The sequence below is a fragment of the Microtus oregoni genome, unplaced genomic scaffold, assembly GCF_018167655.1.
Source record: "Microtus oregoni isolate MIOR12 unplaced genomic scaffold, Mior012 000018F_ref0000195, whole genome shotgun sequence".
NCBI lineage: Eukaryota > Metazoa > Chordata > Mammalia > Rodentia > Cricetidae > Microtus > Microtus oregoni.
In genome coordinates this window covers 39,262,084-39,277,934 of record NW_024543077.1, presented here as the reverse complement: position 1 = coordinate 39,277,934, position 15,851 = coordinate 39,262,084, and the positions used below count along the sequence as shown (strand labels likewise).

General features: G+C 46.0%; 1 protein-coding gene across 1 annotated transcript in view; it reads right to left on the bottom strand.

Moving 5' to 3' along the window:
- LOC121459116 (shugoshin 2-like) overlaps nt 1-13,197 on the bottom strand; it is a 31,627-nt gene extending 18,430 nt beyond the window's left edge. Inside the window, exons 1-5 of the mRNA XM_041668637.1 lie at nt 13,143-13,197; nt 10,700-10,825; nt 8,667-8,842; nt 7,169-7,246; nt 2,461-2,546 (exon numbers count right to left, since the gene is read on the bottom strand). Coding sequence (XP_041524571.1) covers nt 2,461-2,546; nt 7,169-7,246; nt 8,667-8,842; nt 10,700-10,823 — 464 coding nt within the window. The 5' untranslated portion in view covers nt 10,824-10,825; nt 13,143-13,197. The remainder of the gene's footprint in view (nt 1-2,460; nt 2,547-7,168; nt 7,247-8,666; nt 8,843-10,699; nt 10,826-13,142) is intronic.
- Nucleotides 13,198-15,851: the final 2,654 nt, after the last annotated feature.

The window sequence follows — 15,851 nt, the reverse complement described above, 5'->3', positions numbered from 1 at the left end:
GTCTGTGATTCAGAAAAACAATGCAATGGAGGGTCAATATTTAAAAATCGATCACTGAGAGACACGGCCCAGCACGTCAGCGTATTTGCTGTGCAAAGCCTGAAGACCTGAGTTCAATTCCTAGAACCCATTACAGAGAGATTCCACAAAGCTGTCCTGACATCCGCAGACACGTCATGTGCTTGCACACCCAGACACACATCATGTGCACAAACACACACACTAATAATAATGAACCAATCATTGTATTCTGTTACACGAATAGGAAATGTAAAAGCTCATTGCACTAACAGAGAAAAGTCGTCTTTTCAACAGTGGCAGGAAAAGCCCTCGTTTAACTCTGCAGCTCATGAAGAAACTTTTACTAACTAGCAACAAAGGAATTTTATCTGTGTTTTGTTTCCTGAGACAGCTGACTGTGCAGACTGACTTTATTAGTTATAATTTGACCCTTTAGATGATGGAGAAGAAATGGAAGAATCCTTTAAAGAGAAGTTAAAAACTTGACAAATAGGAAATCTGAATGCCCTTGTTAGTAATGAAATGGGATATTGTCAAAAACTTTTGACAAAAAACTAACAAACAAACAAAAAACCCAACAACTGCAGGCGTAGGCCCAGTGAGGTAAAGTGGCTGCCATGTGAGCCTAGAACACCGTGGAAGGAAATGACCATTTAATGTTGTCCTCTGACCTCTGTACAAACTCTGTGCACACACCAGCCACACACACACACACACACACACACACACACACACACACACACTCACAAACACAGACACACACACCAGCCACACACACACCATACACACTGTAATAATGAATGCATGGAAAAAACCCAAAAAACCAAACAGCTGTGGGCTTAGATAACTCTGGCTAGTTTTTAGCTTGCCTTGAACTTGTGACATTTCCCTCAGTCTGGACCTTTGTTGGTCTGACTGTACTGACTGTAATCTGACTGTACCCTCTCAGGGGCTGCGATTACAGGCAGGCACCACCACAGCTGGCTGAATATGAATATATTCGAAAGAATAAATGCCTAACAGCCAGTGTGTGCTTGAAGAAATAAAGGTACAGACAATACAATTTACCATTTTAAAAATACAATAATAAAATGTACTGGTAGAAAGCGGTATCAATACAGATAATAGATAAATCGACAGAATGAACTAGAATAAATAAATAGGAAGCGAGATAAGTGATCTGACAGGAGGCTTCTTTTTTCTCCTGTGGTATAGGATATTTCATATCTAAACACGCCTTCCTGTTTAATGTTTTCATTACAATGCGAAGGTTCCCCTTCATTAAACTACCCAATGTACAACTAAAATTCTACTGATGCTTCTTGAAATCACCTTCTAATTTTCTGCTACGTACAGGAGTAGTATACGTGCATCCACCCACACATACTAAGACCTTTACACAAGGCAATGCATGACTATGTACAGGAGTAGTATACATGCATCCACCCACACATACTAACATACTAAGACCTTTACACAAGGCAGTTCATGACTATGTACAGGAATAGTATACGTGCATCCACCCACACATACTAAGACCTTTACACAAGGCAGGTCATGACTATGTACAGGAATAGTATACGTGCATCCACCCACATACTAAGACCTTTACACAAGGCAGGTCATGACTATGTACAGGAATAGTATACGTGCATCCACCCACACATACTAAGACCTTTACACAAGGCAATGCATGACTATGTACAGGAATAGTATATGTGCATCTACCCACACATACTAAGACCTTTACACAAGGCAATGCATGACTATGTATGCACTATGTAATACACAGGGTTTGTAATACTTCAACACAGATAAAAGCACCAGACTGATGAAGCCATACACCAGAGGCACCGAGAAGCAGACAAAGATTCCGGCCACTGCTGTCCACTCTCACTCAGCCTCAGTGTTTACTGTGCAATATGTCAGGGTTGAAACTGGGTACTTTGATGACTTGTAACCAATAATTAAAACAAGAAAAGACTTCAGAGAAGAGAATATCCAAAATGAGAGTTAATCTCACAGGTTAAGACGTGATGTTAAAAGTGGAAAGAGTTATTTGCTAAGAGAGGAGGAAAGAAAAAAAAGAGTCCAGAAGAAAAGTTAAACTACTATAGATGAACTTAGTTATCTGCATTTGGGTACAAAGTTTCCCCAGAGCCCCGAAGACCGAGTCTAAAGAGTCACCACACACAGCTCCCATTTCCACCTGAGTAGCACAGCCACAGGCTGACCAAGAGAACAGGGTTTCATGAAGCCAGGGCCATTCGAGCCCAGGTAACACATGAACATGTCTAATTCAACAAAGCAACGTAACAAACTATTTACAGCTGTTTTTCTGGTTTAGGATGTGAGTAAACAAAACACTTGAAGCCCAACCTAGCATCTTCTAAGGCAGAAACATATAAGTCGGTATCTAACCAAATTTTAAACAATTACCTTGCAAATGGAAGATGCGCGGACTTGCTTTGCTTACTGATCCTTTTCCTCTTCCTAGCTGACAGGAAAAAAGGACTCTGATGGAACTGTTTGTGAATAAAACAGAGAAAATGGTGAAATAGTTGACCATCTCAACCTTGTCATTAAAATAGCAAGCTATACCAGGAAACCAACAGAGACAATAGCAAAATAGCTCCCTCACTGCGTGCGTGCGTGCATGTGTGTGTGTGTGTGTGTATGTGTGCGGCTGCAGACTGACTGCACTGTGCATGTGTGCGGCTGCAGACTGACTGCACTGTGCATGTGTGCGGCTGCAGACTGACTGCACTGTGCATGTGTGTGCTGCAGACTGACTGCACTGTGCATGTGTGCGGCTGCAGACTGACTCTGCACTGTGCATGTGTGTGGTGCAGACTGACTGCACTGTGCATGTGTGCGGCTGCAGACTGACTGCACTGTGCATGTGTGTGGCTGCAGACTGACTGCACTGCGCATGTGTGCGGCTGCAGACTGACTGCACTGCGCATGTGTGCGGCTGCAGACTGACTGCACTGCGCATGTGTGCGGCTGCAGACTGACTGCACTGCGCATGTGTGCGGCTGCAGACTGACTGCACTGCGCATGTGTGCGGCTGCAGACTGACTGCACTGCGCATGTGTGCGGCTGCAGACTGACTGCACTGCGCATGTGTGCGGCTGCAGACTGACTGCACTGCGCATGTGTGCGGCTGCAGACTGACTGCACTGCGCATGTGTGCGGCTGCAGACTGACTGCACTGCGCATGTGTGCGGCTGCAGACTGACTGCACTGCGCATGTGTGCGGCTGCAGACTGACTGCACTGTGCATGTGTGCGGCTGCAGACTGACTGCACTGTGCATGTGTGCGGCTGCAGACTGACTCTGCACTGTGCATGTGTGTGCTGCAGACTGACTGCACTGTGCATGTGTGTGCTGCAGACTGACTGCACTGTGCATGTGTGTGCTGCAGACTGACTGCACTGTGCATGTGTGCGGCTGCAGACTGACTGCACTGTGCATGTGTGCGGCTGCAGACTGACTCTGCACTGTGCATGTGTGCGGGTGCAGACTGACTGCACTGTGCATGTGTGCGGCTGCAGACTGACTCTGCACTGTGCATGTGTGCGGCTGCAGACTGACTGCACTGCGCATGTGTGCGGCTGCAGACTGACTGCACTGCGCATGTGTGCGGCTGCAGACTGACTGCACTGCGCATGTGTGCGGCTGCAGACTGACTGCACTGTGCATGTGTGCGGCTGCAGACTGACTGCACTGTGCATGTGTGCGGCTGCAGACTGACTGCACTGTGCATGTGTGCGGCTGCAGACTGACTCTGCACTGCGCATGTGTGCGGCTGCAGACTGACTGCACTGTGCATGTGTGTGCTGCAGACTGACTGCACTGTGCATGTGTGCGGCTGCAGACTGACTGCACTGTGCATGTGTGCGGCTGCAGACTGACTGCACTGTGCATGTGTGTGCTGCAGACTGACTGCACTGCGCATGTGTGCGGCTGCAGACTGACTGCACTGTGCATGTGTGCGGCTGCAGACTGACTGCACTGCGCATGTGTGTGCTGCAGACTGACTGCACTGTGCATGTGTGCGGCTGCAGACTGACTGCACTGTGCATGTGTGCGGCTGCAGACTGACTGCACTGTGCATGTGTGTGCTGCAGACTGACTGCACTGTGCATGTGTGTGCTGCAGACTGACTGCACTGTGCATGTGTGTGCTGCAGACTGACTGCACTGTGCATGTGTGTGCTGCAGACTGACTGCACTGTGCATGTGTGTGCTGCAGACTGACTCTGCACTTTAGCCTTTAATAGTTGAATTAGTACAGTATAAAGATAAAATTTACTTTTCAGTGATAATCATTCCTGATACTTTTTAGGCAATTTTCTAAGTGTTCTATAAATAGAAATACAAATGCATACACCCATATATGTGTATACCTCTCTCTCTCTCTCTCTCTCTCTCTCTCTCTCTCTCTCTCTCACACACACACACACACACACACACAAAATAGTTGTAGCTATATGCAAAATGTCTGCTACATGTGTGTTATACAGCATGGAGACACACATTTGGGAGTTATCAGTACTTGTCAGTAATTAAACAAAGACTGGAAGAATTACGCAGTGGGAATGAGTACAGACAGAACAGAGAAACCTGCGTCTGGGACTCTGAAAATTAGCAGCTGGGGAAGGAAACCAACACAGGCTGAAAGAACAGCAGAAGGTGGAGAAAGGGCTTGGGGGGGTGTGGCCTCCGGAGAGCCCTAAGACTGGCCCGGGACCTGGAAACACTAGAACCACTGCTCACTTTCTGAAGAGCTGCAGCAATGGAGAAGCCCAGACTGTGACTCCAGAGGAAGGAGTATGGGAACAACTCTCTCAAAAGTAACACAGACAGTAGCTGAGAAGGGGACTTAGTCTTTGTTGCTGCTTTCAAGATTAGTTATAATAAGTTTTTTGTATAAGGATGCAAAATAATCCAGAAAAGAGAAAAATGTAATGATACAGGAGAGGAAAGTACTCTACACTAACCAAGGCAACAGGAAAAGACAACCACGTGTCTAACAACAGGAGATGCTGTGGGTAGAGGGGTGGGGGCTGGAGGAAGTCCTGACAGGTCTCCCGAGGCTCAGAACAATGGCGAAGCTTTCCCCTGACTCAAATATGAACGTTGACACGGTTTCCTGTTAGCTAAAACCAGCATGCACAGAAAGTATCAACTCTCTGGGATGCCCTCAATCTGAGATCGCTCCCCTACAAAGACCTGCTACATTAAATAGCTAATCTGCCTCCTCCTCGGGCTGTGTCTGGGCTGCTGGTCATACATCTCCATCAGCATGCATGGGTCACCTGATTCCAGCTTTTCACTTGGTGTGGCTATTGTTTCTTCATTCCCAGGCATTCTAGTTAGGTCAATGCCTAGGCCATCACAGCATAAAGGGATTGCCAAGGAAGCCTGAGCTCAACCCCTGGAATCATATTAAGGTAGAAGGAGCGAATCGACCACACAGAGTTTCTTCTCACTTCCATATGCACAACAAGACTTGGAAAGAAAAAGAAGTATTTACTTTGGGTTTGCAAGACGGATCAGAAGGCATTTACACACAGATCTGATGACCTGAGTTCAATACCAGATCTCACAAGCTGGTGGAAGAACCAGCTCTGTCCTCTGACCTCCACACCCCATGGGTACCCACCACATCCATACATACAAAATAACAAAGAAAACTAAAAATGAGAGCAAAAGACAGAAGTAGGTGTGAGACCTCATTGTATGCTCATGTATGCTCGTGATATTGCTCCCGAGTTAGAAGGGTCTGGGCCTTTGTCTCCTGTCAGTGATAACTGCAGGGAGAAGAGTCTGTGCAAGGTGAGACAACAGTTCCAAGAGCCTGGACAGCACAACCCCAGCTCACTCCCCACTCTCACACGCCTATAACAGACCAATGACAAGGTTGTCACAGAATTCACAACAATAAGCTAAGCAGTGCTCCTGGGACAAGTATCCAAAGTCACCAGCAACCATGACAACCATGACACACCCCCCTCCACAGCTCAGCAAGCCCTTGCTTTCACTTCTCCAGGTCAGTTCCTATTCTGAGTCTGTACATCCATTTATCATTTGTTTTATGTAATCATGCAGCCACCTAGAATTTATCTTAGAGACCGATACACAATAGGATCAGCCTCTGGTTTTCACCCCAGTACATTTTCAATTTGTCTTTTTATTTTAAAATAAACTCTTTTCTAACTTGAAAGACTACCTTTCTACTGAGACTTTGTTTCTAAGTATGTCTGGAGGGCCATCATGTTCCAAAGAGCTATTCAATCTATGATTTTAAATCAAAATTTGATTTTAATGAAATAATCTCAATAACCAATTATAAAAATGATAAATTATTTTATATAATTGGAGAAATGGCTCAGCAGTTAAGAGCACTGGCTGTTCTTCCAAAGGTCCTGAGTTCAATTCCCAGCAACCACATGGTGGCTCACAACCATCTGTAATGAGATCTGGCACCCTCTTAAGGAAGAGACCTGGTAGGTCGTCCTCATCAACTTAGACCATGAAACCCACTATGGACAAGTTCAACACAACCGCCATACACAGGCAGCCCACGCATGCTCCAGCACTGCTAGGGCATAAACTTCAATTTTTTTTCAGATTGTGCAAGATTCCTGTTCTTTTTTTTTTTAATTTTTTTTAAATATTTATTTCATTTATTATGTATACAATATTCTGTCTGTGTGTATGGCCAGAAGAGGGCACCAGACCCCATTACAGATGGCTGTGAGCCCCCATGTGGTTGCTGGGAACTGAACTCAGGACCTTTGGAAGAGCAGGCAATGCTCTCAACCTCTGAGCCATCTCTCCAGCCCAAGATTCCTGTTCTTTCTTTGCTCTGCACACCTGAGGCTCTGGCCCTGATGCCCCATGGTTTGGCTCATCCAGGCTCCTGTCAGCTACTACATGGTCCCATGGTTTGGCTCATCTGGGCTCCCATCAGCTACCACATGGCCCCATGGTTTGGCTCACCCAGGCTCCTGTCAGCTACCACACAGCCCCATGGTTTGGCTCATCCAGGCTCCCGTCAGCTACTACATGGTCCCATGGTTTGGCTCATCCAGGCTCCCGTCGGCTACACACGGCCCCGCTCACAGGGGCTCACTTACCTCAGACAGGCTGCTCATTTCGATTGCCGTGATCAGATTATTGTTCACAAGGGATTCTATTTCTATAAGCTTCTTATTCTGCACATGCAAAATAAAGACACCTTTGAGTTAAAATTCGGAGTTGGTTATAACGATACCACATTTATGGAGAGCATCAGTATAAGAAGAGTCAGTTTTAAAATGGTTGTCTTTATTCTTGTGTTTTGAGACAATTGTCTCACACTGTAACTCAGACTGGTCTACATAGCAGAGAGTGGTTTTGACTCCATAGCAAGCCTCCTGCTTCGGCGTCCAGACTACTGGGGTTACACCATGAACTCATGGCAAGCCTCCCGCTTCGGCGTCCAGACTACTGGGGTTACACACCATGAACTCATGGCAAGCCTCCCGCTTCGGCGTCCAGACTACTGGGGTTACACCATGAACTCATGGCAAGCCTCCTGCTTCGGTGTCCAGACTACTGGGGTTACACCATGAACTCATGGCAAGCCTCCCGCTTCGGCGTCCAGACTACTGGGGTTACACCATGAACTCATGGCAAGCCTCCCGCTTCGGCGTCCAGTCTACTGGGGTTACACCATGAACTCATGGCAAGCCTCCTGCTTCGGCGTCCAGTCTACTGGGGTTACACCATGAACTCATGGCAAGCCTCCTGCTTCGGCGTCCAGACTACTGGGGTTACACCATGAACTCATGGCAAGCCTCCTGCTTCGGCGTCCAGACTACTGGGGTTACACCATGAACTCATGGCAAGCCTCCCGCTTCGGCGTCCAGACTACTGGGGTTACACCATGAACTCATGGCAAGCCTCCTGCTTCGGCGTCCAGACTACTGGGGTTACACCATGCAGTCAGGCCTGGCAACTGTTCTCAGCCGAGCGCACACTGAGCTCCAAGGCTACTGCAGTGAACAGTCAAATCAGCTGTGCACACACGCAGACACACTGTGAACACTTACAACACCAGTCATAAAGATCATTTGCTTTCCCATTTTCTCACTCTTACATATCTCACGGAAAATAACACAGTTGGTCAGGAATAGGAATTTAATCATCACTTTATTACAGTCCATTTTTTCCATTTTAAGCTAATTTCTTCTCATTTTTGACCTAGATACTGGCTCTCACTGCTGTCTGCCTGTGGTTGGTGGTGGGTGTGTAGCCAGTGATGTGCAAGGCCGGAAGAAGGCAGAGACCCTGTGGGAGCCCCTTCAGTTCACTACAGGAGCTTTGCTCACAATTTAAAAGGCATGGACAGCCAAGTGCTGCTGATTATGGTGTTATGCTGGTTTGCAGAGCACACAGCATGCGTTTAGAATAAGACTTAAGATGTCTATTCTACTGCCAGGAGGTATCTGTCCTTAAGCATGGATTTCCATGGCATGCTGACTTTCAACAGTTCTTTAAGACTGGAATCTAAAAACATCGTTAAAGTTTCTACACGATTTAGCTATGAGGTTCTATTGTAATGCAGAGATTAAAGCAATACAATTTCCATACCAAGTTACTTAGCTTGAGGCGAAGAAAGGTATTTTCAAAGTTCAGTTTCTCTACTTCCTTCTGTAATAGCATCTTCTCCGTAGTGACTCTTCGGGAGTTCTCCTTCTCTCCACTCAGAGCCCGGGCTAAGGCTCTGTTGTTGTGCTTTAGAGAGATCTTGAAAATAGAAGAATTGTCTGCAACAATATTTTTTAAAAGTTAATACTGAACTTGTAATTTATATTTCCTTAATAAAACTGCACATTCCTTAGTAAAATAATTTCAGAAAAAAATGCAATTTACTTTATAATATCAAATGATGGTTGGAAAAGAAGGGCAATACACGTATAGTTTCAGAGAAAGAAAATATTCCCCAAGTTAGAAGCTGAAGAAACAAAAGCTAGAGAGAAGCTGAAAAGCAGAGAGGCATGCAGCTGGGCAAGGGAGTGGTGGCTCTGCAGACAGAGCGGTCACGGGGGTCACGGGGACTGTGACTGCCCGCTTCCATCTGGACAAGAAGCAGGCTGGGAGGCTGACCGCACAGTGCTCACTGGAGACCCACAGGAGCTAGGGCAACCAACCTGAATGTTTACACATCTTTCTGTGCTCCACACTCAATAAAATCATCTATGCTCCCAAATCCCTTCTCTTAACCCTCAAATGAAAGGATTGATTTGTCCAGGACCTGTGAGATCTTCACCTCTCCCCAGGATATTATTCCTTTCTAGTAATCTATTGCAATCTAGACTTGACCTCTTTTACTGAACAGAAGTATGTCAGACTAAGTGAAATCAGTACTGAAGTGGGAACAAAGAGATTCAGTGAGGATTTAATGGCTATAGTTACCCTAAAAGTTTATGTCCCACCAGGCAGTGGTGCACGCCTTTAATACCAGCAGTGGGAGGCAGATCTCTGTGAGTTCAAGGCCAGCCTAGTCTACAAGAGCTAGTTTCAGGACAGAGAAACCGTCTCAAAATAACCACAAAGAAAGAAAAAAAAAAAAAAGAAAAAAGTATTATATCCCTTTAGTATAGTTAAATATAATTAGAATTTAGATTCTACTACATGCCAATAACCTACCTACTCCACAGTATAATACACACAAAGAGTTTGTGAACGGGCCTTGCTATGTAGTCAAAGGCTAGCCTTAAAATTGTGATTCACCTCTGTTAAATATATCTTTTTTAGATATTCAGAGAAGGTCTAGAAATCTTCAGGAAAAGACTCCACAGCAGGACCGTCTATGGCACAGAGTGCCCCACTCGGCCCTCCTTGGCATACCCCAGAGAAACAGACCGCAGCTGCAGGATTTTCAGAGGCTCAGAAAGAATAATAGCTTCTTGCTGTTTTCCAAACAGTCTTGACAAATGAAGGAAGACAGGTCACTAGGGGAGGAAGGCAATTCACAGGATCTTTCTACAGATCCTGATAGGTGTCTGTCATGATTTCAAGATATTTAAGAGTCTTAGGTGTGACATCAGCAGGATATGTCACTATGGAAGGTAGTGTCCGATGTAGCTAACATGGGTATAAATGACTGAGATAATCTGTCGGAGCAATAAAAGTTTAATTTGGGGAGTTTTCCACCTCCATGGGTTTTTTTTTTGGGGGGGGGGTTGTTTGTTTGTTTGCCTTCCTGACACCTTACTGCCAGCACTGATAAAATCTCATTTCCAAAGCCCACAGTGCTGTCTTAGCCTTGGCCTATAGGAAACCACGAACTACCACACTCATCGTGGCCAAGAACCTCTAGGTTACTCCCTGCCTGCCACAGCACACGCCAGGCCAAATGTTTACTCTCTTTAGCTCTTCTCCAGAGAAGCCATACTGGTGCTGTCATCGCAGGCTAAGAGGTAGCTGCCTCGGGCGGGACCCCCCAGCCACACAGCTTACAATTCAGCTGTCAGCAAGGGTAAATTAGCTCCCACTCAGCAGAGGAGCTGGAGGCCATGGAAATAGCAAATGGAAAAGGTACCAGCTGACATTTTAGTAGCAAATGAACGAAATCTTCAGAGAGCCAAAGGTAAGTGGAGTTAAAGATGAATGGTGCTTACTTAATATTTTTGTTTTGATTTTTGAAGCAAGAGAAACATTTAACTTTGTCTTTACAATTCTGTCTTTCACTCGTCTCTTGATTCCTGAAGTAACAGTGGCAGCTTCCATCACTGGGTACTCCATCACTATACGAAAGGAAGAAAGGATGGGGGAGACTATTAGTTAGTTACTGGTTACTAAGAGTAAAATAAGAGCAAACTGATACATTCTAAAGAGAAGCCACCATAACTTAAAATAAACTGTGTACACAAATATTTACAAAATCCTTTGCATAAAACCTGAAAACAGGAATTTATATGATCAGGAGAACTAATAAATTCCAAAAAGGTAAATACTTTGTCTTCCCATTCAAGCTTGTATCGTACACCTGGCAGGCACGAACATGTAGGGGCAGGTGGCAGGATAGGGTCCCTGCTACCATGGAAGAAATATCCAGCCAGAGACGGGCAAACGTGGAACTTTAGGTAAGAGGGGTTTAACGGGAGCACAAAAGAAATAACTAACACAGGAGCAGAAGAGGGCTGGAGAATGGACGGGAAACTCTAAGCTTAGCCATGCCTACTACATGTATGGTCTACTAGGTTTACAGCATAATAGGAACAGGCGGAGACACAATTACGCAATCTGACAAGAATACTGAAAATCACACAAGATAACAGAGAAGGAGTCAATGCTGCCTGGGCAGAGAAAACGGACCAGAGAGCCCTTCACTGGGGTGCAGGGGTGCTGACCTTTGTGTTTAAATGGGGAAGACCTCCCAAACCTACACTCCCTCCAGGAGCCTTCCTGTGTCCACCTGCTTGTACCTATAGAAACCTGTCACCTGCCCCAGACTCAGCTGCTCCACTACTACCTGCTTTGAGTCCACAGGACTCTCTCAGTTCACCTTTCACGTCCATCACAAGAATCCCTAGATTCCTGTCATCCTCATCGTCCTCCCTCTAATTCTCCTCCAACTCTGCACATCTTGTAACTGGTCCTACATAGGCCAGAAGACGACAGCCAGGCCCCTGCAATTCTGTCTATGTCGAGTCTGCAGATTTAAGGATTCAGGATGAGATTCTCATTCATCGAGGCAACACCATACCTAAATACCATCCCAAGCATCTTTACAGGGAAGAGCAGAGATTAGAGCCATGCTGTCACAAGCCTTTGCTCAAATGTCACTTTCTTAATGAGCCTTCCATGTTCAGAATACCCCATCGTCCGTCTCTACTGGACACGATGAAAAGACCAAAACTAAGAATAATAGGTTCAGAGGAAAAAGAAGAAACCCAGGTCAAAGGCACAGAAAATATTTTCAACAAAAATCATAGAAGAAAATTTCCCTAACCTAAAGGAGATGCTTATCAAGGTACAAAACACCGGACAGGACCAGAAAAAATATACAGAACACCAGACAGGACCAGAAAAGAAAGTCCTCTCGTCACATACAGAACAAAGAACGGATATTCAAAGCTGCAAGGGAAGAAGACCAAGTCACATACAAAGGCAGACCTATTAGTCACACTGGACTTCTCAATGGAGACTCTGAATGCCAGCCCAGACTACTATACCCGCAAAACTTTCCATCACTACAGAAGGAAAAAATAAGACATTCCATGAGAAAAACCAAATAAATATATTTCATTTATACAAATAAATATAGCCCTATATACTAGAAGGAAAACACCCACCTAAAGAGGTTAACAACACCCAAAAGAACATAGGCAATAAATAATCCCAGACCAGAAAATTCAAAACCAAAGATTACTATCCCATAAACAGTAGACTATAAAAAAAAACACATAGCCAATAAACTGTCACCCCTAAACACACTCGAAAAGAAACCCAATATTAAAAAATCAGCCGGTTTCCAAATACTCCAGTCAAAAATAAATAAATAAATAAATGCCAGCGGAACTTTCCTTCCCCATCAGCTGATCCTCTTTAACTTCATAAATGTCGCTGTCGCCCATCCAAATGCTTGTGTTTCTACTAGAGTCTCCCTTAACCGCCCAGCCCACCTCCTACATCAGTGACTTCACCAAGCGGCACGAACAGAAGCCAGAAGCAGGCCCCTTGGGGTACGATATAGACACCGAAACATTCCGGGCAACGGTTACGACTCTTTTGGGGGTCCCAGCTCCAAAGCGCAAGGAAATAATGGCTAAGTCCCTCGTAGGTGCTGGGCGAACGGATGTGTGCGGTGCCGACAAGGGGACCGGGCTGCCTGCTCCGCACTCAGGACTCCTCCGTTATCCCCCGGCCACTCTCGTGCAGCCGGGGTCTCCCCTCCCCGAAAACCAGAACCCGCCGCCCGTGCTCCCGGATGAGATCCTCCATCTCATCCCAGACAGCTTCCTAGATCCGAGCCGAGCCGGCCGGACACTCGAGCCCGCCGGGAGCGCTCGGCGCGCCGGCCCCGGGGCCCAGATCCCGTTCCTCAGGGAAGGCACTGACCTGCAAGCCGGTGGCGGCGGCCGCAGCGGCCTCACCGGCGCCGACTCACCGCCCCTGCAGCCTGGGAGACCGCCTCACGCCCCGGGAGCTCCGCCGCCCAGCCGACCCGTCCTCCGATTCAAACTCCGCGACGGTTGGCGGCCGACGCCACAGCCAATCGGAGTGCGAGGAGGCGGCGCGGAGGCGCGCTGGTCCCCGGATGTGGAAGCCGGAAGGGGCGGGACGCGCTGCTGCGGAGAGTAAAGTGGGCGTGGCTAGGCGTTGCCGGGCGTGGCTCCCATCGATCCGGTACCCGGAAGGTTGCCAGGCAATCTCTGTCAGGGCTTGGGATCACTCGCCTGCGTCCAGTTTCTGCATCCTTGCCTCCCAGTGGTGATCCTCGCTTCTTGCTCTTGTAATCCTTTCTCATTTTGTGCTTGCAAGAGCGGCGGTGATTCTCTCTTTTAACAGGACCGCGAGACTGGCATTTTAAACTGTCACAGCTATATTTTAAAATGTGTGAGCCTCTTTATTTTCCAAGACAGTTTGGTTCCCTTCACAAATGATTATAGTGCATATGAAGAATTTAGAGAAACTATACAATAACTTTTGCTTTAGTCCATCGTATTAAAAATGCAATAGGGACCTGGAGAGATGGCTCCGAGGTCATGAACATTTGTCGGTCTTGCAAAGGACCCAGTTTGGTTCCCTGCACCCACACGGTGACTCGCAACTCTTTGTAATTCCAGTTCCACGGACTCTATACCCTCTTCTGGCCTCTGCAGATACACATACGGTGCACATACATATATGCAGGCCAAATATTTATCCACATAAAATAAAATAATAAATCTTTTAAAAAAACTTTTAAATAACTTGTCTTTTAATTGACCATAAAGTAGTCATGTCTTGACATTATTTTTTATCGTTTGAGGAGATTTGAGCATTATTATAACTGCATCTTAAAAAGTCTATGAAATGGCAGCTTGCTTTATAAATGCATTTGGGGGAGGGAGATATGTAAACATCTTTTGCTAAAACAGTGAAAACCATTTGACCAAATTTGAGAATAACAGTGAACAAAGGAAGCCTAGATATAAAGAAGAAAACTTTAGATCTTGACATAAATATCACTTAAATGTTTTAGATTGGTTTATGTTCCTCACACATAGTGCTATGCTTCATAATGACAAATTTAGGTATAGCGGACGTTTTGACAGAATTCAACCCCTGTCCCGTCCACTTCCCTTCTTCCCTTTGTGTCTCCCATTCGTTTCCTCCCATCCCCTCGTCCTCCTTATGATTTCATGTTATGTACGTCTGTGTAAACCGTTTTATCATCTATAAAGAATTCTAGTGCCTACAGATGAGAAAAATGTCATATTTGCCTTTCTGACTCGTTTCTTTAATATGTTGATCCCACTTGAATCCCTTTAGGAAAACATAGGGGAAATATTTCAAGATAGCAGCATAGGCAAGAACGTTTTTTTTTTGTTGTTGTTGTTTTTTCCGAGACAGGGTTTCTCTTTGTCACAGCCCTGGATATCCTAGAACTCTCTTTGTAGACCAGGCTGGCCTCAATCTCTGCCTCGGCCTCCCAAGTGCTGGGATTAAAGGTGTGTGCCACCACACCCTGCTAGGCAAGAACTTTTTAAAAAGGATTCCGGTGTTTTAGGAAGAAGACTAAACGCTGGCAATTGGGACTGTGTTACATTAAAAGGCTTCTGCATGACAAAGGAAGAAATGGAAAATGTATGGATGAAAATCTTTGCTGCATCTTGGGAATGTGCCCAGGTGAAGTCCTGGTCCCACACTGGATATGGGTATCTAAAATAAAAAGCCTCTTCTTCCTAAAATTTATTTATGGTCCTGGTGAATCTCTGAGAAAGCCCAGACCCACAAGACTTTTGATGGTTCATTTTGATTGTTAGCTTGACTGGGCTTGGAATCACCTAGGAGACACACCTCTGGGCCTATTTGTGATGGTGTTTCCCATAAAGACTTACCCGAGGAGGAAACACCCACCCTGAATGTGGTCAGCACCCATACCCTAGCCTGGAATCCTAGGCGGAATGGAAAAGGAAAGAAAGGAGAAGGCGGCAGAACGCCAGCACTGATTTCTCTCGACTTTCTGATTTCAGTTGCAGTGCGATCACTTCCTTCATGCTCCCAACTACTACCTCTTTCTTGCCATAACAGATTCACTGTATAACAGTTTCCTCTGAGATTGAAACCTTGCATCCTGCAGGAAGCTCTTTAAACAGAAAGGCAAGTAATGGGAAGTCCTTGAAACTGACCAGATTCACTACGCCCTCCCTGCCAGAGTAACCAACAGAAGCCGAGTGTTTGAGGGATTTGAGATGCCAAGAAGACAGTGAAGTCAAACGCAAAGAGGATTCTCTGAGAAGAGCTGCAAAGACTGAGACCAGAGCAGCTGCCTGCAACAAGCAGAAACCAGGGGAGCTGCCTGGGTGAGGCGTAAACCAAATGAGGCACCTGGAATGGTTGTTTTCCAGCCTGCTGAGCTGCCTACAGGCTGTGCAGTGAGCTGCAGGTTCCCAGCTCTGTGAGACGTCACCCATGCTGGGGGGGGGGGCTATGGTGATGCAGCTGCCTTTGGGTCATTTCTGCTCCTGTAAGTAACCCCCCACCCATATTTCTGTAAATATCGCAATAAAACTCGCTGGTTTACCCAGCTGGACTTAGGTGGTATCTGTAAGTTGGTCTGTT